This window comes from Oratosquilla oratoria, chromosome 26 (genome assembly GCF_046742065.1).
Source record: "Oratosquilla oratoria isolate Oo_2021 chromosome 26, ASM4674206v1, whole genome shotgun sequence".
Lineage (NCBI taxonomy): Eukaryota > Metazoa > Arthropoda > Malacostraca > Stomatopoda > Squillidae > Oratosquilla > Oratosquilla oratoria.
Window position 1 is genome coordinate 54704819 of NC_134802.1, and position 25111 is coordinate 54729929.

Genomic DNA, 25111 nt, shown 5'->3' on the forward strand with positions numbered 1-25111 from the left:
ACTTAATCGGTGACCCCCCCCCCCTCTCCGTCTCCTTATGGAGAAAAAGAGAATATGGGGAGAAATCCCTTCGGGCTGCGTCAAAATATCTTTCATTCACACATAAACACCCCCTACCTTTGCCTTCCTTGCATAACAGTATCACCAATACAATGTCATTCTCCACTCATTCCTATCTCCTGCTTTCTCCCTTCCTCAACAGACATTCCTCTCTTGCTCAACACTCCATAAAATGCTAGAAACGTGCATTTTAATGTTCTAACTTCTTCTAAGTTATATTTTCATACATGAAATAACAAATAATAAAGAAATCCAAAACCTTCTCAGTTGACCTTTAAGTATGATAAATTGGAGACGGGATCCACAAATGTTCCGACGAGGATGTCTTGATAGATACAAAGGAAAAAATGAGAGAGGCGGTGAATAAATATTTTCTTTCATTATTTACAACAGAGAAGTTAGACATGGTACTTGACTGCACCCCGATCTTCAGTGGGGAAGAGATTAGTAAGGGTGATGTAATCAAACAGATCGATTTAGAGCTACAGAATCCCCGAGTCCAGACATTCTTTTCCTCGAGAGTTCCAAAGGAGCGCAATGTGACCAGTTAACGGAAGCATTTGGTAAATCGGTTGACACTTAATTGATTCATGTCTATTTCTTGGGGCAGGCAAACGTTGTTACTGTATTTAAAAAGTGATAATTTTTCTATGTACAACTACAGGCCAATCAGTTTTACGTCGGTTATAGGTTAAAAGTTGAAATAATCAAAATAGCAAATAGCGTCAGTGAACATTTAGAGAGGCATCATGGGTTCACCATAGGTAAGTCGTGTGTATTTAATATCTTATCCTTTAACACCAATGTCTACAAGGCGGCAGATAACAATGATAGTTACGATATGATATAACTCGACTTCAGCAAAATGCTCGACATGGTGCCCTTTTGGCCCACCTGAAGCTACTAAATAAAATGAAGGCCCATGGCATAAGAGGAAAAGTGTCTGGATGGATTAGATCATGGATTAGTGGCAGAAAACAGCCGATTACCATTATCGGTGTAAAACCCAAATGGGGTAGTGTTACTAGTAGAGTTCTCCAGGGCTGGGCTTTGAGTCTCTTGTTGTTTAGTGTGTATATAAATTACTTGCCAAATCGACAAGAACACGACAGTCATAGACAGAATTAGATTCCAGTCGACTACTGTTCCTGGAAGCCATTTACATACAAGTCAACAAACCCAATTTAACATACAAGTTGAGGATCCGCAGGGCTTGCCTTCCATGAAGAGACTGAACCCAGCCAGATCAAACATCTACTTAAAGAGAGGTCCCACCAACCTTCCCTAATTCTCAATCCCTATTGGCCCACGGCAGCCAATCAACGGAGATCCCCTCTCACAGAAACCCCACTGATCCCCGCATATATATATATATATATATATATATATATATATATATATATATATATATATATATATAGATAGATAGATATAGATAGATATCTTTTTCAACCACATATCACTTTTAATTCCATGCCATCGCAAACGAGACTGAGAGTCGCTCGAAGGAGGCATCCGTTGGAAATTGAAACGTGGACGAGCCGAGGATTCGAACCTAGCTAACCCGTAACAAAGTTACTGTGACGTAAACCAAGACCCTACCAAGATAAAAGTGATATGTGGTTGAAAAAGATATTAATTGATCACTGTGAACCATTCAGTCTATATATATATATATATATATATATATATATATATATATATATATATATATATATATATATATATATATATATATACCCACCACAGATTCTTTTCACCAAACCTAATAAATATCCCTAAAATACGTCCAGTGGCAATAGTCCTTTTTTATACAAGAGTATCTTTTAATTTCCCTACAGATTTCTTACTTGGGTGCAAATGTGGCAGGGAAAGGTGGAGTGAAAGTGGAGGTAGAATGTAGATTGAGAGAAGCGAGTAAATGCCTTGGTGGATTAAAAAGTGTAATGAGGAATAGACATTTGGGAATGGATGCTAAGAGGAGACTGTATGAAGGAGTGTTTGTGCCAACAGCACTGTATGGGGAGAGAAGAAGAGAGAAGGAGTTTGAATGTGTTTGAGATGAGGTGTCTGAGAGGTATGATGGGGGTTACTAGACTAGATACAGTGAGAAATGAGGAGGTGAGGAGAAGAACAGGGGTGGAAAAGGAGCTGGGAGATGGGGTTGATGAAAGAATATTGGGATGGTTTGGACACATGGAAAGAATGAGTGAAGAAAGACTGGTAAAAGAGGTGTGGAGGGCAGATGTGGAGGGGGTGAACATGAGGGGACGTCCTAGGATGAGGTGGATGGATGGGGTGAAGGGGGCTTTGGGGAAGAGGGGAATGTCTGTTGAGGAAGGACGGGAGAGGACAGAAGACAGGGGTGAATGGAGAGTGGTTGTATATGGATGATGTTGTGATAGCAGGAGGTGGAATGGGCGGGTGGATGGGGGGGGGAGGGGGAGGTAGTATGTGTGAGCAAAATTTGACGCAGCCCGAAGGGATTTCTCCCCGTCCTCTCATTTTATGCAATGGGGGGACGGAGAGGGGGGGTCGCCGATTTAATGAAGCGGCCTTGCTGTGGATGTGCTGTGTCTTGCGACACTGCTTCTGACCCAGGGCAGTGGACAAGGTGCAGGGATGACCCGTCATTCAGGAGGTGCTAAGATAAGAGGGAGGGTGGAGGGGTGTGGAGTGTATTCAGGGATGGAATGGGTGGGAATGATTTTATGCCTTTTTCTTTTTGGCTAACCCCCTTGTAAGGGGAAAAAAACCTTGGTATATGTATGTATGTACAGATTTCTCTTCCCCCCCACAAACCTTGATCCCGCGCGAGCGAGTGGTCTTTTCTAGGTAGTCCATAACCATAACCAGACCGCCCAGATGATGGAACCAGGAAGTTCCGAAACGTCGGCTGAGATTAAGAGAAATTTTGAGAAACATCAACGATGAAGACTTCAACTTAAATAAACTCCATTTTCACTACCCGTGTTTGCCTTCCAGCCAAAGTCATGACATTGCCGCCCAACGTGGGGCCCCGATCACCAGCTCTGCCAACTGCCGCCACTTGCCTGCCAGATCGACTACCTCCATTTGCCTGCCACATCGACTGCCGCCACTTGCCTGCCAGATCGACTGCCGCCACTTGCCTGCCAGATCGACTACCTCTATTTGCCTGCCAGATTGACTGCCGCCACTTGCCTGCCAGATCAACTGCCGCCTCTTGCGTACCAGATCGACTGCCACCACTTGCCTGACAGATCGACTGCCGCCACTTGCGTGCCAGATTGACTGCCGCGACTTGTCTGCCAGATCGACTGTCGCCACTTGCCTATCAGATCGACTGCCGCCACTTGCATGCCAGATCGGCTGTCGCCACTTGCGGGCCAGATCGACAGCCGCCACTTGCCTGCCAGATTGACTGCTGCCACTTGCCTGCGAGATCGACTTCGGCCACTGCCAGATCGACTGCCGTCACTTGTATGACAGATCGACTGCCGTCACTTGTATGCCAGATCGACTGCCGTCACTTGCCTGCCAGATCGACTGCCGCCGTTTGTCTGCCAGATCGACCGTCGCTACTTGTCTGCTAGATCGACTGCCGCCACTTACCTGCCAGATCGACTGCCGCCACTTGTCTGTCAGATCGACTGCCGTCACTTGTCTGCCATATCGACTGTTGCAACTTGCTTGTCATATCGACTGCCGCCACTTGCCTGCCAGATCGACTGCCGCCACTTGCCTGCCAAATCGACTATCGCCACTTGCCTGCTAGAAGATCGATTGCCGCCGCAGCCTGCCTACACTCTCGCCCAGCTGAGGCATTTCATGGCCTACCGCCACTAGATCATTTAGCAAACTAGAGCTGCGAACGTCCCCACCTTGACCCACCCACACGCTCAACGGAGATCACAAGGTTCCGCACCTCGACTCCAGTAAAGCTAATGACTGGTAATTTAGACTGCCAAGGTCCACGCCCTGGGTGATCTAATGCTTCACCCACTCACCACGATCATTCACAAGAGTCTATCTTTTCAGGGAGATGTAACCGCGCTCTAATGCCACCGTACGACGTGATCCCAGGACGCGTTCCAGGCACGAGTTCATTCGAGCAGCCTTCCGAAATGCAACAACTTCGTCGACGCCATCCAAGACATACAGGACATCGGTCCCACAGGAGTAGCTGAGCACCCCGAGACTTGCTACCCTGTGCCAAACGGACCACCGGCTTCTACTGCCTGTGTAATCTACTGGTCATCTCCACCCCACCTTCAAGTTCCGGCCCCGTCACGTCTGGGACGAGGACAACTACCTTAACGATTTCTTGTCGAGGTTCCACACGACTTTACCTCTAGCCTCGATTTCCATGCGAGTATGTGAGGCAGTACTCCACCCCATGACCTTGCTGACCCGCAAGAGGTCCCTTGGGGACGCACCTGCGTCCACCTGGCTGCGATGGGTCGAACAAAGCTTCATTGAGGAACGCACGTGCAGTATCCAGCTCCCACTACATTCCATTTTCGCTAGGTCACCAGCCTAAGAACTGTCGACTCCCACGATGACCAACCAGCACCTCGGTCGGCTGCGTCGGGACGGACAACAGTAATTTGAGGGACACACGTGCAGTACCAACTCCATACATCCCATCCTGGTTAGATAAGCGGTCTGAGAATGTATTACCTGGCTTCCCAGGTATCGACACTTTGCCCGGGTATATAAACCGGTCGGAATCGACGATGACTCAGATCGCCTCGAAGCATCACGCTCCGACCCTAACTCGCTGACTCCTCCCATCCACTTCCCCTATTGGCAGACTGCCTTGGGACACGACTTGAAACATATAGTCGTCCCCCCTCCCCGTTTCTCGCACCCAGAGCAAGCCATATTACTCTTGGTGCCCAACTTCAACTTATATATACTCCATTTCCACAACCCGTTTGCCTTCCAGCCAAAATTCTGACACATAAACAATCATCCCGGCTGTCACTGGGATCGATTCGAGGACCGACGTATGGAGTCGATCGCTCTACTGATAACGCTACTGAGGGTTCAAAAGAGCTTCAACCCGGTCAAGTTCAAGCTTCAGCTAACATATAGGAATTAATAAGGTAGACTGTTATATATACTATATATACATGTGTTTAAGTTTACCTAACTGTAGTATACAGGAAAGGAGCAACACTTGTTGGGTCCAGTCTCTTACTCCCTATTTCTTTCTTTATCATACCTTACCAACCAGGATTAAGCCACCATGGTAAGGTACAGAGGCTGCATTGTCCCTCAGGGGTTCTCAGTTGAGATCCATCTCAGCTGCATCAATAATGAATGAAATAAGTTCAAACATAATCTACCTAGCCTTAAACTGTACAGTTCTTAATCTATATCCTTGACTTCCAGTCATCATATTGTGTGTGTTTATCTAATTGAATTATACAGGAAAGGAACAACACTAGGTTCCATCTACTACTCTCCAATTTACCATACCTTGCCTCAAATCCATCTAAGCTAATCCAAATATTTATACATTTATATGCAAACTGCATTTCTTCATATCCTTTAGAGTTTAGTCTTCCTTAACTTGTTCTCATGACCTAATAAAGCCCTCCTATCAAGAGATTTCTTCTGCCACTGTAGTATATCCCCTTTAGCGACCTGAATACTGTAATCACATCACCTCTTTCTCTTCCATCTTTCAAAGTTGATAGACCCAGTACTTTTAATCTCTCTTCATATGTGTTTACCTGCCAGGCTAGGGGCGAGTGCACTTGTTGTACTTTGTATTCTCTCAATCTTGCTTATATCCTTCATTCTAGGTGGGGAGCATAACATTGACACATTCTAGTCTTGGACGTGTCGGGGTTTCAATAAAAAAAATTTCATCACCTCTCATCCATATAATAAGCCACTTTAATCTTCTGCAAGATTTCATGTGTCTCTCCCACAATTCTGCTGATATGTCTGTTAGTTGAAGAGCACTCCCAACTATCTTTTGTTTTTGTAATGGATTTACTTCTTAACCCTATATATCCCAACCTGACAAAATCGTCAGTCAAGTTTCGGGTGAGTCTCACTGGCATAGAAAAACAGTTATAACCGGTGTGTCTGTCCTGACGAATTCGTCTAGGCTTCCTCTCTCTGAGAACAACACTTGAAGCTGATTGGTCGAGAATCCTTTGGGCAGTTCACCATCAGCTGATGACATCAACAGTGGTGTGAAACGTGGTATTTCTGGTGCTATTTATTTCATCATAGAGGAGTTGTCAGATATGTTACATGCTGCATATAATTTTTTTCTGAAATGGGAATAGTTATAGATGTCTGAGAATGTCATACTGTTTCTTTTTTTGATGAAACAAGGACCCTATGAGCTCATTTTATGTCAATGACAAATCCGTCATGTTGGTCATATGGAGCACACAAAGAAATGTATGACCAACATGACGGATTCGTCATCTACGTCTTTGGACCAGAAAAACAGAATACACCCCTTCACCTTTACCAAATTTTATCCCTGGCAATGAGACAGCTTCAATCAACAGTGACTTGAACTCATCACAGTCGAACCCATTATGTTATTTCACACAGTTTTTCACTCCTGATTTTTTAGATATGATAGTCTATCAGTCTAATTTATATGCTACACAAAAAGATGTGAACAAACCTTTAAACCTCATTAGGCAAGAACTTGAACAATGGATAGGTCTACTTATTCATTTCAACATTATTGGGACTCCCCAGACACGTCTCCATTGGTCTGGTGAATTATTTGGGAGGTATAGAGAGTATACTGCTTTAGTTATGAGTTGCAACATGTGGGAGACTATAAAATCCAACTTACATCTTCGGGACAACACTGATGAGTTAAACAATGATAAACTGTTCAAAGTCAGGCCAATGGTAGACCATTTGCAGAAAAAAATTCCAAGACCTTCCATTGCAACAAAACCTCTGCATTGATGAACAAATGGTGCCTTTCAAGGAAAGGCATTCCATGAAACAATACATGCCCATGAAACCCAGAAAATGGGGTTTCAAGTTCTTTGTTCTTGCAGACACTGGGGATCTTATTCATGACTTCATACCTTACACAGGGTCAATTCAACCTGTGAATAGAGACAGTATTCCAGATCGGGGTACATCCTCTAATATTGCCTTACACTTGGCTGAGACCATTCCAAACAATAAGAATCATCTACAATATTTTGACAACTGGTTTACATTTTTACCACTTGTAGAACATCTAGCTGACAGGAATATATGGTGTTGTGGGACAATCCGGGCAAATCGGCTCCCAGGCCTGAAGTTCACATTGGACGCTGACACGAAGAAGAAAGGCAGAGGTACATTTGAGGAATGGAAATTATCTGGTGAGGGCAGCCTGGCAACAACAGTCAAATGGTTTGACAATAAATGTGTGACATTATTGTCTTCCTTTGCTGAGGGCAATCCAACTCACACTGCACAATGCTATGATAGAAGTCAGAGGAAAGTTGTGGAAATTCCACAGCCTAACATCATACATTTGTACAATAAGAACATGGGAGGTGTAGACCTGGCTATCTGTCTTCTAGCACTATATAGGATCCCGGTACATTAAGAACATGGGAGGTGTAGACCTGGCTATCTGTCTTCTAGCACTATATAGGATCCCGGTACATTCTAAGAAATATTATCACAGACTCATCTATCACATGATTGACATGACTATCAATGAGGCATGGCTGGTATACCGAAGAGATTGTGAGGCCAAAAGGATTCCCCAGGAAAAAAGACATTCCCTACTGACCTTCAGGATGTCCTTGTCAGAATCACTCATCAATGCAGGGAAATATATCCCCAAGCGAGGTCGTCCATCTTCAAGTGAGAGAACTCCTCCTCCACCATCAACAAGAATTCAAAGAGTTGGCCAATTCAGGCCCCAGAATGATTTGAGACTAGATCAAGTAGGGCACTTCCCAGAGGTGAAAAATCCTCGTTTGTACTGCAAACGAGTTGGATGTGCGGGTTGCACCAATATCAGGTGTATCAAGTGCAAAGTGAGTTTGTGTCTAAATGAGAGAAACAATTCATTTCCTAGTGTAAGGAGTGAGACAAACAAATACATACACTGTATTTTTTTCATGATAATTATTATTTTCCTCCTTTCCAACAGATTTCTCACTGAGGAGTTCAGGTGTTTTCTTTTCTAAAGTATAATATTTTAAATAAAGGTGTTATTGATGATATTTCTACAATTTTCAGCAGGTTTTTCACTGCTAAGAGCAGGTATAATATTTTTTGTAATAACCCATATTATATATAAAGATATTTCAATTATTTATATACTTAAAAACAATTAATTTTCATTAACAAGATGTCAAGCTATCAAAAGAAATTGTATTCAAGTTAAATTTTTCAATAAGATATTCATTTTTGCTGAGATGAGCAACAGAATTGCTTTCTATATTCTAATAATGTAATAAATCTTGATAATACAATCATTAGCCAATTTCATTTCCCTCGTGACCAACATGACTAATTCGTCATGGTACTGTATTATTGCATAGACTGTAGCAATTGCCAGGAAAACTGATCTATAACATTCCTCAGGTCCATAATAGCCTAGAAACAAACGCATGATTTTTTTTGTCCAGCCAAAATATATGTGGTCCATATAGGGTTAAGGAATAGTTTAATGTTCTTTTGCACACATTGCCTTTTTTCAGTATTTTGAATTTTGGCATCAAGTTAATTTTCTAATCTTGGCATTATACAAGTGTCTAGATCTTTTTGCAAGAACCTGCATTCATCTGTTTTTCACTCTTTTGTGATCTTTGCATCATATGGAAACAATTTAGTTACAATCCCTAGCTGTTGTACCTTCCATCATATCATTAACATAGCTAAAAATCAGTATATATGCAAGCACAGAACTTTGCTTGTTACTGCTTTCTACCCTATACTAAGGTCCTCGTATACCTTCCCTTAAAAAAAAATTTCATCCATTAAAATAGTTTTCTGCCTAGTCCTCCAATATGCAGATTGATAACTCACAAAAATGCAGTTTTTCTCATTTCATTATTTTATTTTCTACTTTGTCCTGAAAAAGTTTCTATGTCTTTTGATATACCAAATGACTTCTTTCCCCTTATAAGGATAACTTTGTATCTAGAACAATAGATTGAGTAAATGAGAACTATTACACATGAAAAAGTGTAACTATAAAGTAACAAGCCACTCATGCTCACTCCCATAAAAAAATATATAAATTTTTAATTCAATAACTTTGTTATGGAATAAAAAAATTATATATAATTCATGCTTCCTATTTGCATCTAAATATTCTTAAGAATAAGTTGGGATAATAAAATAAATATTCTTATCTTATTTAATATATTTCATTACATGCTAATCATACTAATCACACTTTTAACATCTCATTCATACCACATAATAATATCTGCTTACACCAAAAGAACAGCATTTATACATCCATCATTCTCAGGATTGTTTGTTACTTGTGCATACTTTCCCCAAACAACTTTACCACTCTGAGTAACAAGCCCAAGCTCACTGATGTTTACTTCTATAACTGTGCCCTTTGTAATAACTCCAAGAGATGTATACATAGTAGAACTAGGATTCTTTTTAACACCAATGATGGGGAGATTAAATGTTGCTTTAAGTTCTGGATGTGTTACATGTGCTTTCTTAAATCTCAAAGCCATGGGCCTGATGAACCTCTCAAACTTTGGAGGCTTACGTGTGAACTGATCCCCAACATAAGTTACTTTAGTTACCATACGTTTCCAGGCTTTCTTCTTCCTTTTGCCAGTCTTCAGAACTCTGAAGACTTCTGCCTCTGCTTGTGCTCTGACTTTGGGCAAGGGTACATCCCACTTTCCTGCTTTTTCTTTCCTCTTCTGTTTGATCATGTTAGAAAGAACTTTGGCTCTTGACTGGCCTTCACGGTCCAGCAGGTAAGAAGGCACTGACCCACTAGGAACTGCATCTTGATCCTTCTGTTTAGTCTGCTTCTCTTCATGAGCTTTAAGAGTCTTCTTCATCTGCACTTTCTCTGCATGCCTCTCCTTGTTATACATTTTTGCCTTTAAGCCTCGCAACTTTTTGGCTTTCTCAGCACGTGTGTGAGGCTCACGTGCCTCCCTTTTTCTCTTCCGCTCCTCATAATCCAATCTCCTTCCATGACGCTTCTGGGCAAGCTCAATGTATTCGTTCTGTGGCATGGTGGTGTTTGGTAAATCTCTCCTTCACAGTAACTGTTTTACACCTGTAACAAAAATAAAATATATGTATATAAATATATATAACAATAAATACATCAATAGATGGGATAACACCTACCAATCTATATATCAGATGGCTTCTTCCCCCATATAAGGGAGATAGCCAGCCAAGACATGCACCTACCCCCACCCATCCCAATCTGTGTACATGGTGAAAAGCCTAAATCTAGGGTTATCATTGGGTTTTTAGCTCAGAGCTCTTAAAATATGCAATGAGGAGTATTTGGATGAAGAGATCAGATACATCATTGCAGTACTTTAGAGCCTGAGATACCAAGAGGACATTTTAGGGGCACTATTACGGAAAGCCACTAAAACCAGACATAGGAAAGTGGGTGGAGGAAAATCAGATTTATGATACCTAGTGGTTACTAAATTTGGTCTTTCTCACACGATCAGCAAAACACTAAGGTACACAGGACTTATCATAGTCAATGACGGGAAAAAGATTGGACGTTTAACAACAAAGAAGAACACTAAGATGAACAATGACACCCATATCATCTACAAGATTCCATGTAATGAATACGATAGTGCATATTACAGTGAGATCCACAGAGGACTAAAGAACAGAAAGTAGTCATTAGATACCACTGGGAGGCAAACACTCTAGTGAACTACATCAACTTAGATGGACACTTGCCAAATGGGGAGGTAACCACTGTTCTAGAGGAAGAAGGATGAGGAAGACAAAGACAATGGCAACAAAGAAGAAGAAGGACAAGACAAAGATGACAATGAAGACAAAGAAAAAGAAGGATAAGGAAAAAGACAGACAAAGATGATGAAGACAAAGAAGAAGAGGGATGAGATTGACAAAGATGATGAAGATGTGAGAGAGAGAGAGAGAGAGAGAGAGAGAGAGAGAGAGAGAGAGAGAGAGAGAGAGAGAGAGAGAGAGAGAGAGAGAGAGAACATAAGAATGAAGGAGACTGCAAGAGACCATAAGGCCTACACTAGGCAGTTCCATATCCATCACCACCTATCATCCCCATCCATAAAGTTGTCTAATTGTTTCTTAAAACAACTGATAGTTTCAGCGCTTACTACATGGTTACTAAGTTTATTCCAGTCGTCGACCACCCTATTAGTGAACCAATTCTTGCCTATTTACTTCTTAAATCTAAATTTGTCCAGTTTATAACCATTACTGCAAGTCCTGCTGTTGTTTTAATATGATGACCTTGCTTGCATCACCCCTGTGAAAGCCTTTGATCCATTTGAACACCTCTATTAGATCACCCCGCACTCTGCGTCTTTCCAGAGAGTGCAAGTTAAGGTGCCTCAGCCTCCCTTTGTAAGGCAAATTTCTGAGTCCATGTATCATTTTGGTCATTCTTCTCTGTACTGATTCTAGTGAATTGATGTCTATTCTGTAGGACGGAGACCAAAACTGTACTGCATAGTCAAGAATTGGTCTAACTATTGCTAGATAGAGTTTAATAATTACTGCTGCACTTCTATTTGTTACCGTCCTAGCAATGAAACCTAATGCTCTCTGAGAGAGAGAGAAAATAATATTAATAGAGCCACTTTACATGGTAAACTGCAATGCCAACAAAAGAATGGGAGATCTCAAATGGACAAAAGCCACAGTACCACTTGCCCTCAAGGAATGGCACCACTGACCACTCAAGTCAACTTAAATGCTCCATAATTCCTTTCATCATATCCTCACTATTCTTCAGTCTTCTCTTTACATTTTTATTTTGTACATTCTTTATTTGTACCTATATATCTATTCTATATGTATTTAAAAATTCTAATCTATTATTGTTTTCACTATTTCCCACATTTCTCTTTCTCCTCTTCATATGTAACTATGTATTTGTCAATATATATTTCTATATTAAATTTATTGTCCTAAGCCCACCTAACTGCTCCAGTATTCCCCTCATCACATCATTTTAATATCCCCATCTCATAGTTTTTTTTTATATTTGTTTTTATTTATAGGTATTTTTTATATGTAATTTAAGTTTTATCCTTATCTATTTCCTGTTGCTATCCACCTATGTAACCACTACAATGCTAGAAATGTGGGAAGGTAGTGAGGTCCACATGTACAAAAAGTCTACAACTCATCCTACAACATCATTTCTTTGAAAAAGCATATGTAGAAGACTAATCAGGAATAAACTTCAACTAAGGCTTCTGTCTTTCCCATTCCCACTCACATCTATTTATATACCACAAGCTTCTTTCCCCTTATAAAGGAGGTAGTCAGTCAAGCCATGCACCCACACACATTCCCATTTGTTTTCCTTTCATCTTAGCTCCTTCTGGATGAAAGGTCATCCCTGTCTCCCACCCACTGCCTGGGTCATAGGCAATGCAGCAAGACATAGCACATCCACAGCAGGGTCAGCAGCTTCATTTACATGATGACCCTCCCTTCTTGTCTCCTTATGCAAAAACAGAAATGAGGAAAAATCCCTTCAGGCTGCATCAACTTATATTCCATTCACACCTATTTTTTTCCTTTCCCTATTCAACAGACATTCCTCTTTTTCCTCAAGGTCTCATTTACACCATCCACCAACTTCATTCTCAGTCTTCTTCTCAAGTTAATGCTATCCTACTCTGACTTCCATGCTTTTTGCTAATCTTTTGTCATTCATTCTTTCAACGTGCCCTAACCATCCCAATATTCTTTTATCAGTTATGTCTGCCAGCTCCCTGTCTACACCTCCTTATTTTGGACACTACCCATCATATTTCTGAGATTCTTTATCTCAAACATATCTAAATTCCTCCTTTCTGCCTCCCTTAAATTTCAAGTATCTGCCCATACAGTGTTGTAGGTACAATTACACCTTCAATTAATTTATTTGCATCATTCCCAAATACTTATTTTTCATTACATTTTTCATCCCCCCCAAGACATTTACTTGGTTTCCTTACTCTACAGTTCACTTTCATTTTCTCTTATGTGTATAAATAAAACTACCCACTTCCTCTGACCTCTCTCCTTAACCACTTTAGTACAACTCAAATTCTTGCACACAGCATTGGCTGCCATATGTACAATGCATCACACTACTTGCATTATAAAATATAAAGTCACTGCTGTATTACTCATTCTCTTTTACTCTGAGTAATAATAAACACAGAAAACATGATCAAACCAGTTCACAGAATCCAGGGGTAACTCATGTACAACTACAAAAATATATATATAATCAAGATGCTGATGCTGGCATCCTTGTGTACCCACTTGTGTCTCATGACACCTATGTAGGGGTCATTGTACCAAAGAACTTAGACTTAGCTCCAGGTTACTGCCACCCTTTCCCTTTGTACACTTCATATCCTTGATTTTATACCCATTTACTTTCAACTTCCTCCGATCTCATACTCAACCACTAATTGCCTCTGACCTAGCCACAAGTGTAGTGTCATTGGCAAACAACAACTGACTCATCTCCCACTTCCCTCCACATTTCTTGACCATCTTCAATCCTCTGCCTATTACCCTTGTATCCTCCCATACTACCACACTGAACAGCCATGGTGACATAACACAGCCTTGGCACAGCCCCACTTTCACATCAAACCACTTATTCTCATCATTCCTAACCCTAATACAAGTTCTATTACTCATTTAAAAGCTTCTCCTAGTATTCCTTCTCATTCAATTTGTTAATTCATCACCTTTCCACTTCCACCTTTCCTCCATTCTCAACTTCCCATTAAAAAAAAAAAAAAAAAATCTCCCATTCTCTTTCCCGAAAACATGAATATCAGATCTAGAGGTGAAAGTGGTAACCAGAGGAATTACTGGAAGCTGTAGACACTGCTTATTTGAAGCAGTTCATCAGAACCAACAAGTGGGGGACCTATGACAAGTACTTACATATGGTGGTCCTGCCAGATGGATGGTGAATCTGCCCAATTTTGAAACCTGTCAACCCTATCACCCTCTATTAGAAGGTGATGGGGTTGACAGTAACACAGAAAAGAGTTCAAAGATCCTTCCCAGAGAGATTTGTGAGAATTTCCAAGGACCATTGCCAGCTACTGTGGGGCTGTGGGTTTTCCACCGATTGAAACTCGAGGCAATAACACCTTGCACTCAATATTTAGTAAAATTATAACCTGGTCAACTCAGTTGAAATCATCAAAACAGTAATGTCTGGCCATGGCCTTGTCAAAGCAACAACTGCAAAAATTTCTGCCCCTCTGAATTGCTATCAATATCCAAATCATATCCCATGCACTTCTCTCAATTATCTGAATCTCCTTCACACTGATATAGATTAGGAGAGTAAGAAAAGAATTTATGAAATAGACTGCATGGCAATCTTTAGAGAGAAATATTAATATGAAGCTACATGGCTTTCTAAACAGGCAGAGATAAACAAGTCAAAAACCTGATAACATATAGATATCAAAAAGAATTTCAATTGACTCAAGAAATGTTCAGGCATTAGTGAATTAACCTCTTCCATATGATGATGCTTAAGTAAAGGTCATGAGGCACGTATGGTTATATGAGGATGCCTGTCTTGGTGTCCTGATTATTTCATAGTTGTGGATGAGCGACCCCTAAATATGAACTGGCTTCATCACATTTTCTAGGTTTATCATTACTCAGATTGAAAGAGAGCAAGTAAATCAGCAGTGACTTTATATTTTATAACACAATTATTGTGTCACATCATTGTACATCAGGCATCCAATGCTGTGTACGAGAATTTGACTCCTATTGAAGAGGTTAATGCCCAGGCACTACAGGTGATGTTTCACCATATTTCTGCAAACAGTATCAACGAAATACCAAAAAGTTGGTCTTAAAACTATATATTTTTTGGCTGTTACATACATATACTAAGGCTTTTCCCCCTTACAAGGGAGGTAGCCAAAAAGGAAAAGGCATAAAATCATTCCCTACCATTCCATCCCTGAATACACTCCACACCCCTCCACCCTCCCTCTTATCTTAGCACCTCCTGGATGACGGGTCATCCCTGCACCTTGTCCACTGCCCTGGGTCAGAAGCAGTGTCACAAGACACAGCACATCCACAGCAAGGCCACTTCATTAAATCAGCGATCCCCTCTCTCCGTCCCCCCATGCATAAAAGGAGAAGATGGGGAGAAATCCCTTAGGGCTGCATCAAATTTTGCTCACACATACTACCTCACCCCCCATCCCCCTGCCCATTCCACCTCATGCATCACAACATCATCCATATACAACCATTCTCCATTCACCCCTGTCTTCTGTCCTCTCCCGTCCTTCCTCAACAGACATTCCCCTCTTCCCCAAAGGCCCCTTCACCCCATCCATCCACCTCATCCTAGGACGTCCCCTCATGTTCATTCCCTCCACATCTGCCTTCCATACCTCTTTTACTAGTCTTTCTTCACTCATTCTTTCCATGTGTCCAAACCATCCTAGTACTCTTTCATCAACCCTACTTCCCAACTCCCTTTCCACCCCCGTTCTTCTCCTCACCTCCTCATTTCTCACTCTATCTAGCCTAGTAACCCCCATCATACTTCTCAGACACCTCATCTCAAACACATTCAAATTCCTTCTCTCTTCCTCTCTTATGTTCCATGTTTCTGCCTCATACAGTGCTGTTGGCACAATCACTCCTTTTGGCTGTTACAACTGAAATAACCAAGTCAATCACTTGATAACAATATATAGTTGCCCAGAAGAATTTAAATGGACAATACCTGGGTATTAGCCCAGGTGCTATAAGTGAAGTTTCACATCTCTGCAAACAGTATCAAAAAGATACTGAGAAATTGGTCTTGCCATTATAATTCAGATAAACAAATTCAAACACTTCATAACAAACTATACATACATACTGTACACACACCAAAGGCTTTTTCCCCCTTAAAAGGGAGGTTGCCAAAAAACAAAGGCATAAAATCCACTCCCACCCATTCCATCCCCACATATTCCACTCCCATCCTTCTCTTTTATCTTGTCTCCTCCTGGATGATGGGTCACCCCTGCATCTTGCCCACTGCCCTGGGTCAGAAGCAATGTCACAAGACACAGCACATCCACAGCAAGGCCGCTACAACTACAAAATAAATATAATCAGGAAGCCGTCACTGGCATCCTCATATACCCCACTCATAGGTCATGATGCACACATAGGCATCATTGTATTCAATAAGTTAAATTAACGTAACCTAACCACTTACTCAAACTGACACCTGCTCGAACCAGCACTAGCTTGAATCAACCAGCTCCATAACCAAGTACCAGTATACTTTACTTGGTTTACTTGGTTATGGCTTGAGGTCCTTCCTCACAATCATGGTGGCCCACCACTACTGACAGATCTGGCATCTCTGTACAAAATGTCCACCTGATCTGGCATGGTGTTAGAGGTCCTACATCTGCTGGTGTTGCCCAGTACACAGGGGAAGGGTCATTTGGCACAAATTTGAACAACTTGTCCTGGCTGATTTTGAATTTGTCCACTGGGCAACTGATGATGTTTCTGACATTTTGGACAGTGCATTCAAGATTTTATGCCCATCATGTGCCAGACTGGACACAAGCAGGGCTTTGGATGGTAGACTCCTTCTGGTGCACTTGTGTCCATTCCTTTCACTGGGTGTGGGCTGGAGGAGTCTTGAGGCTGTGGGGTCATGCACTTATTGCTCCAGGACCTTCCAGATATAGATGACTCTGTATTTGTCCTGTCTCCTTTGCTGTGAGTATAGCACCAGCTCCCTCAAGCTGTTCCAGTAGTCAAGGTCCCTCAGTTCTATTTGTCTGGTATAGGACCTCTGCACTGCTTCTAGTAGCTGCATGTCACTCCTCTTGTGAGGTAACCACAACTGGCTACAGTGCTTCAGTAACAACTGTAGTATGGCATTCCATAGTCAACATTACTTGTGGCTCCCTTGTGACAAAAGTTCTGATGATCCATCCATCCATCTTTTAGGCTCTTGTTATTGCCTCTAAGATATGTTGTTGGAAGGAGCAGTCTTCACTCATGATGACACCCAGGTATTTGACATGTGGATGTGGGGGTGATGTCTTGTCCTCCCTCAGTGCATAGTGAAATTGTGTCCTTTATAGTTTGATCTGAGCCATGCCTTAGCATTTTAAATTTTCCCCCATAGGTCATGTTACTTCTCTTGGCATAGGTGTATACTGCATTAAGGTCTTGTTGTTGGCAAAACACTTCTCCTTCACTTGTAACAGAACAACTTATACTTACGTTGTCAGTAAAGGAGAGATGGGAGCCTCTTACACTTGTGCCAATATCTCCCACGTGAATTAGAAAAAGTTGAGGACCCAGAACTGAGCCTTGCGGCACTCCTCTGATGACACTTCCTCCTTTGACTTGTGACCATCTACCAAGGCTGTCTGAACACATTTTGTTAGGATGTCATATAGCCAATTCCCCAGTTTACCTGTCATGCTGAGACTTGACTTTGCAGAGTATACAGAGTAGAATGCTGTGGTCAATTTTGTCAAATGGTTTTGCAAAATCAAGGAACACAACACCCATGTTCTTTCCCTTGGCCAGGTTTTGAAGCACCTAGCCATTGTGCGCCAGCAGTTTGGAGAGGCAGAATCTTTCTTTCCCAAAGCCATGTTGTTTGGCATTGAGGTGACTTTGGTTCTTAAGATATCATTTTGCTTCTGGCACATTTTTCAAATAGTTTTATTATGTGCAATGCACGGGAGACTGGTCCATAATTTTTGGGTACTGTCTTGCCTCCACCCTTGAAAACTGGGCTTACCAAGGCTTTCTTTAGTTGTTCTGGTATTATGCCTGTGTCAATTGAGCATCTGCATAGCTTCAACAGGGGATGTGCTAGTTCTCTATTGCATTTTAGGAGTAAAGTGGCTGGTGCTCCGTCAGGGCCAGCTGCTGAATTTGCTCTTAGCTCCTTCTGTGCTGCCATATCCTCTTTTGTGAAATCTATGTCAGTGAATTGTGCATCTTCATGCATGGACAGATTAAAAAATGGATTGTTAATCACAGATTGTGCCTCAGGTGTGCTAAAAGTATTGCTATATTGCTGCAGTAATATTTCAGAGGCCTGTTGTGGGGTATCAGTATGTACCCTCATTGATCTTCAACAATCCAATCTGTCTTTGTCTTTAAGAATCTTTAGAAATAGCTGAAAAAGTACTTTGGGTTATTTACTATGTTTTCTATTGCTTTGTTCTCTTCTCTTGTTCTTTGATTTGTATGGAAGTTTTGGATTTTATGTTCAATCATCATTATTCTTGCTGCAACTGCCATTTTCCTTGCTTCAAGGTGGGATTTGCTTGGCTGTTTATTCAGTGCAGTTCTCTGTTTCATGATGTTTCTGCCTCCTGGGATGTCACTGTGCTTGTGTTTTCTGCTTCCTTTAGTTGGGATAGTAGTCTGGTGTAGATGGTCATCAACATTTAATTAGGATAGTCTCCCTCTATGATTTGACCTCAGTCATTACTGCCTATGCTTTGCTGTACTTTCCCAGTCTATCCTGACTCACCATGGGCTTGGATCACGTGTTGGACTTGTGATCACCAGTTATTAACTGCATGGATGAGAGCTCAGAGCTTGAATGACTGATCTATGGGTAATACTGTGACTTTACACACACACACACACACCTCCAACTCCCCCACCCACAAGAGTTGGAGTAACACCCGACAGTGCAGCGATACTGAAATTATTTCAGTCTTGGGCAAGAGTCGAACTTGGACCGCTGTAGTGGCAGGCGAGAACACTAACCACAGCGCCACGGGGTGATGGTGAAGAAGTTGTGTTCTGCAACAGATTATTTTGGTGTGGATGCTGTTTGCCCACTTTTTAGTATGTTGTGATGATATATATGACTTACAAGAAAAATCTGAGATAACAGAATTACTTTTAAACTAAAATCTCTCCACTGGTTACCATCAACTCCTACAGCATCAGTGGCATATGTTGTATGCTGCAAATCAAAAAATTCGCCAAAAATAGGTATTATGTCAAGGGTCAAATCTGTGGTAATGACCAAGTAGCCCTATCCATTGGCTATAAAAAACACCCAAAATTTTATATGTATTGACAAAACTGGCAACCCTGGCGGCATTTTTTTTGGGGGTAACTTGGGGTATAAAATTGACCTTTAGGATGTCATTTAGGTGACTGGTGTATGAAACAAAGTATGAGGAGGTGAAGTTGTACTTTGACAGTTAAGCAGGTGCTATTTAGTACGTATTCAGATGTGTAGAACTGGCAATTTCGCACTGCCAGTTTTCGTGTTAAATGCGTAATACAAAATGTGGCCAGACAATAATGGTATGATGGATACTTACTAAAACATTTTTCAAAACAATAAGAAACACCACAATCACCTATCACCTATTGAAAAAAAAAAACTGAAAAATCAATTTACCATATAACAAAGTGATAAATATTTGCCAAAAAGTCCACAAAAACTATAAACACATTTTCCGTAAGTGTTAGACTATTATGGCTGACTGTACGTTGATTTGAAAAATAAATGTAAAATTCCTTCACTCTCTGAAATTCTAGCGAAGCTTCCCCCCAAAATATTACCTCATTCAACCTATGTGGGGAACAAAAGAAAGTAAATGGATATTCTGCCAAACTTTCATATGCATATCTTGACAAAATTGACCCAGTTGCTCCACTTCTAGGCTAAAGTGAATCAAAATAAGCAAGATTTGTTGGTTTTACATCATTTTGAGTTGACTTAAGCAATAAATTTTTTTATTTTGGCTCCGATGCTGTACGGGTTAAAAGTCAAAATCATATGCAAGAGATGTCTTATCATGGCTCTATTCCGGTCTCACTAATTGCCGAACAAACTGAACAAAACCGATAAAAGCCGAACAAACCAACAAAACCCAAACAAGGACGGTTTTTGCTCAAATGCACACTTCTATATATATATATGGTTGCATTATTTGAACTATTTTCTTTAAAATGTGTGATTTCCATGTAATATGATCAAAGAGAAGTTACGTTTTTATCCTCTGCAAAATTACCGAACACAGCTACGATTCATCGAGCCCGCCGTCTATGATCACTGGTGGTATAGATCAAACTACACTCTTTTAAGTTTCTTACTGTTGTGTTATTAGTGTAATAGACTGGATATAGTTGAATTATTTCAACTATTTTCTTTAAAATGTGTGATTTTCATGTAATTTGACCAAAGAGAAGTTATGTTTTAGCCTCTGCAGTATGATGTAACACATTTTAAAGAAAATAGTTGAAATAATTCAACTATATGCAGTCTATTACACTAATATCACAATAGTAAGAAACTAAAGAGTGTAGTTTGATCCATACCACCAGTGATCATAGACGGCGGGCTGGGTCGAATTGTAGCTGCGTTCGGTAATTTTGCAGAGGATAAAAACATAACGTCTCTATGATCATATTACATGGAAATCACACATTTTAAAGAAAATAGTTCAAATAATGCAACCATATATATATAGAAGTGTGCATTTGAGCAAAAACCATCCTTGTTTGGGTTTTGTTGGTTTGTTCGGCTTTTATCGGTTTTGTTCAGTTTGTTCGGCAATTAGTGAGACCCGCTCTATTCCAGTATCAAACACATTTTTCTTTATTTTCTTTGCATTTGAAAGAACTACCAGTATTTTTTCTAGAGAATGGTTACTTAAAGACTAAATTATATAAAATTGAGTTTAATGTCTGTGCTTGCATAATTCTGAAGTCATTTCAATGGAATGGTTACCTTAGGTTATATTAAATTAGAAGCTGCTGAACAGTGTCAATTTCATGTGAAACATCTATGTTTGCATGATCCTGGAATTTGATCACCTATAAATAAATAAACAAATAAATAAGTAAGATTGCAAAATCCTTAATATTTAAAAGGTCGACTGATTTCATTTGAACCCTTGATTGATGTCGTAGAGTTTAATTAGATAAATATAAAATGCTTGCACCGTGGTCTCTTTTTCACAATGAAATCTAACATACGATATTGTATATGCATCATAATAATTATTAAATCTAAATTTAATAATAAAAAATATATAAATATGGCTAATGTTAATACTCCGTGAAACAAGACAGTGAAATTGTGACAACGAAACCATAAACAAGCTAATGTCACAAACCTATAGTTATCTGTATCCTTGTACGAGGACGGCAATAAAATTCCAATAGTAAGAAAAGTGGCAAGTAAATAATGTTATACCTTTACTCCATCTGGCAATGCTGGACCTCGTGTTTATGTTTACGTATGAAGGGAGTCTAGGGCAGGTTTAGAAATTATATTACCTTCTATTTTTTGTATATTTTTTGTTGCATTTTAAAATTTTCTGAATTTTATATTATAATATGTGTTATTAGATTAACGCATTTATATTTTTACGAAAAATATTTGCTAATTTGAACTTGGAACCAATCGTTTGCCTCAATGGATCCAGCTATTGATAGTAAACAAATACTTGTGACATGGGAAGATGAAGCGCCATCGGATTGTTATAAATCTGACACATTTCTAATGACAGTTTTCATGGGAGCGTCATGAAAATGGAAGTTTTAGAATCGCTTGTTAATAAGGCAGATGTAAGTGAGGAATAAGAGATGGTTAACCTTGTTTAATATGCGAATGCAGTTGTTTAGTTCTGAACTTCGAAATTTGAAGGATTAAACACCGAAATGTAGAATATTCCGTTTCTGTATAAAACGTACCCATTAGATAGTTCTATATGTACAGATTTCGATCGGGAAGTATTTATGTAAATACACCTTGTAATCTAAAGTTTGAGTTCATATTATGTTGCGAAGAAATGCCTATCGTGTGGATGTGAGCGCGTGTATTTGAAAGGGCTATTTGACAGCAGAGGTAAACATTGAAAAAGTCATCGAAACATAGGCCAATGTAATTGTGACCCAGAACCATGTTTTATTAATGCAGTATTAAGTATTAGCCATATTTAGCACTAGATTGAAATTGTAATTTGTATACTTTATCAGAGATAGAGTAGTGTTGCAGAAAACTGGTTTGGATTATCAACCACATATTGAATTGTAACTTGATTGCAAAGTTAACACCCACACGCTTCTGGTCACACAAATTTACAATCGTTAGTAAACATACATGGCGCCGCACGCGGTACCCACCAATATGGGATATTTTTGCTTTTTTATGGGTTTCTTTAGTCTTCTTCATTTTACACCTGTTTGGCAATGCACATTACTCCATTTATTACTCTCCCCCACCCAAAAACCCCGATTTCCCACACGTCCCCCCCAGATCATTCGGGAGATGTAGGCATAAGTGCATAACTTCAATACTTAATTACTTCAAAAGTACGCATGTGCGATGGAAATGATGTACACCATCGTTCATATCACAACATTTCTCACCAGAAACACATAAGCCACATATCAAATTCTATGGTTGGGTGAAACTATAAATTGACCGGAATAATTTAGTTTCCATATTTATGACCTTGTTTTCACATTTTTGTAAAGAAAAGGCAATATGTAAGTGGTATATTAGGCGGGCAAACCAGGAAATAGTGTTCATGTTAAAGATCACAATATAGTTTATGTACCAGCACTAAAATTCCAAGTTTGGTGTAACCTTTTAATTCTTGTTGCAAAAAGACCTTTTCATTACAAACATATATATATATTTTTTTTTATAAATAGCTTAAAAATAAGGGAGATACAACATTTTAATTTTTTTGTGATTGAGTTTTTAGCTTGACTGATATAAAAGGTGAGAATAAAGTAGACATACACAGGTAATTTGGGTAAAGATTTTGACAAAGAAATACACATAAACTCTAAACCACTTTTCCATTTTTAATGCAGTTTGGAATTCATGGGTTTTATGGGTCAACAAATCACTTGGATATGTCAAAAACAATGTGGGACATCTGTATCATACCAAATTTGCATTTCCATGGCAATGATGAAGTTGTCAGTTTAGAAATAATCATCCAAAAATAAGGGAGATACAACATTTTAATTTTTTTGTGATTGAGTTTTTAGCTTGACTGATATAAAAGGTGAGAATAAAGTAGACATACACAGGTAATTTGGGTAAAGATTTTGACAAAGAAATACACATAAACTCTAAACCACTTTTCCATTTTTAATGCAGTTTGGAATTCATGGGTTTTATGGGTCAACAAATCACTTGGATATGTCAAAAACAATGTGGGACATCTGTATCATACCAAATTTGCATTTCCATGGCAATGATGAAGTTGTCAGTTTAGAAATAATCATCCATAAAATCTAAACTGCTGGTCCAATTGCAATGCAACTTTGCATGTCAAGGTTATATGGGTCAACAAATCACCTGAGCATGTAAAAAATAATATAGGACCTTTCTTTTATGCTTTTCTTACTAACACTTATCATGTTGCCATGGCAGCGTTTAAGACAGTACACTCGGAGTCCACGGGCATTGCTACCATCGTGAATGGTAGCTGGTGCTGAAATTTTGAGTGACCCATTGGATCAGGTTCTCTGAGTTTGAACTCTGGTAATTTTCAATGCATGCACAGCTTTTCCTGTTCTAGAAGTTTAGATTCAGTTCTTAAATAGATGGATTGTTTCTAGATGGCATCTAGCAGCAAAACCTGATGATCCAGAATGCATGTTCCGGTAGCAAATGCGCAGCCGTGACATTAACAACGATCTTGAAGTTGCTCATATCCGGGGGGAAAACTAAAAATCATGAATATCACATTAAAAAGTGCTTATATAGCTGCCTTCCCTTTCTATTTCCATTCAGAAAACTAAATTGCCACTGCAACTATCCAGATTTACGTTTAAATTGGTGAAAATCCTTCTATTTTTGAAGAACTGAATCTAAACTTCTAGAATAGGAAGACTTTTTGAACCACCTATACATGCATCAAATGCTACCAGAGTTCAAACTGTAGGGGAAATCAGTTGAAAGGATTGCAATAAATGGGGGCACAAAAATTTCATCTACAATGGTAGTGATGCCAGCAGATGTCCGGGTCCCTAACGTACTGATATCTACACATTATAAATACTAAAAATATATATACCAAGTCTTCCTTCATGCAAGGGAGGTGGCTAAGTCAATCCATACACTTGTTTGACACCTATAATTTTTTTTTTTTTTTTTTTTTTTGGGGGGGGGGGAGTGCACACCTATTTGATAGAGCATTAGAAAATTAAATTTAATTTTGTAAATTATAATACATCCTCATAATATACATTTTTCTTGAGTGATTAATAAAAAAATGGTAAAAGCAAATTCGCTATCAATCGAAGCTGCAATCATAGGGTCGAGATGCCATATTGTTTTTCCAGTCCTGCTAAAAGCCAATACACTGCTCAATGAAGCTGGGACCATAGGATCTGGAATATGCCCTCAATACTTCTATCAGTACCTTGCACAGTACATATCTTTAAAACAGTCCTATGGAGCAGAGATTCATACATTTCTTAAAGCTATGCAACTCCTGTATACCAAAACTGGCCGTCAACATCCCTGATGACGATGACAGCAACAATGACCCTGATGCCATATAGAATTACAGGTATCACATTACTAAATGCAGGTTAGGTTAGGTTAAGTTAGAATTGATGAATTTATCATACTTTAATTTCTTCAACCGCTACATCTGTCAAAACAAAGATGGCATCGCAAGCAGCCCCAGCGACTATGTAAGTGTATTGCTTTTAGCAACCTTCTCTGTTATTGATTTCTGCCGAGAAAAAATTATTACGTGGGAGATAGGGTTGATGAAAGAGTATTAGGATGGTTTGGACACATGGAAAGAACGAATGAAGAAAGACTAGTAAAAGAGGT

General features: G+C 39.8%; 3 protein-coding genes across 10 annotated transcripts in view; 2 read left to right on the forward strand and 1 right to left on the reverse strand.

Annotated features, from left to right (window-relative positions):
- Positions 1–7643: 7643 nt before the first annotated feature.
- Positions 7644–8301, forward strand: LOC143039349 (uncharacterized). Its single transcript, XM_076209230.1, has 2 exons — positions 7644–8078; positions 8284–8301. The coding sequence occupies exons 1-2, from the start codon at positions 7644–7646 to the stop codon at positions 8299–8301; spliced, it is 453 nt and encodes a 150-aa protein (XP_076065345.1).
- Positions 8302–9398: 1097 nt separating this feature from the next.
- On the reverse strand, positions 9399–21614 carry Ip259 (NSA2 ribosome biogenesis factor-like IP259). 3 transcript variants are annotated; one of them, XM_076209854.1, is made up of 2 exons: positions 21417–21557; positions 9399–10312 (listed from the first exon to the last, which is right to left on the reverse strand). In XM_076209854.1, exon 2 carries the CDS (start codon positions 10266–10268, stop codon positions 9486–9488), a length of 783 nt encoding a protein of 260 aa, XP_076065969.1. In that variant the 5' UTR covers positions 10269–10312; positions 21417–21557; the 3' UTR covers positions 9399–9485. The 3 variants fall into 3 exon arrangements, with proteins under 3 accessions (XP_076065969.1, XP_076065970.1, XP_076065968.1); XM_076209855.1 differs by lacking the exon at positions 21417–21557 and adding an exon at positions 21029–21052; XM_076209853.1 differs by having other exon boundaries at positions 9400–10312; positions 21497–21614.
- Positions 21615–21715: 101 nt separating this feature from the next.
- LOC143039600 (uncharacterized) overlaps positions 21716–25111 on the forward strand; it is a 96840-nt gene continuing 93444 nt past the window's right edge. For 5 of the 6 annotated variants that reach the window (XR_012967654.1, XM_076209848.1, XM_076209850.1 and 2 more), the window contains exon 1: positions 21716–21870. Coding sequence is in view for 4 of the 6 variants with exons in the window: in XM_076209848.1 (XP_076065963.1) it covers positions 21829–21870 (42 nt within the window). In the remaining 2 variants the exon portion in view is untranslated. Of the gene's footprint in view, positions 21871–24820; positions 24840–25111 lie in introns of those variants that run through there. The other variant, XM_076209852.1, reaches the window with a different exon arrangement.

What these genes read in the sequence shown, in the direction of transcription:
- LOC143039349 (XM_076209230.1), top strand. Translation starts at nt 7,644, where the DNA reads ATGGGAGGTGTAGACCTGGCTATCTGTCTTCTAGCACTATATAGGATC.
- Ip259 (XM_076209854.1), bottom strand. Translation starts at nt 10,268, where the DNA reads ATGCCACAGAACGAATACATTGAGCTTGCCCAGAAGCGTCATGGAAGG.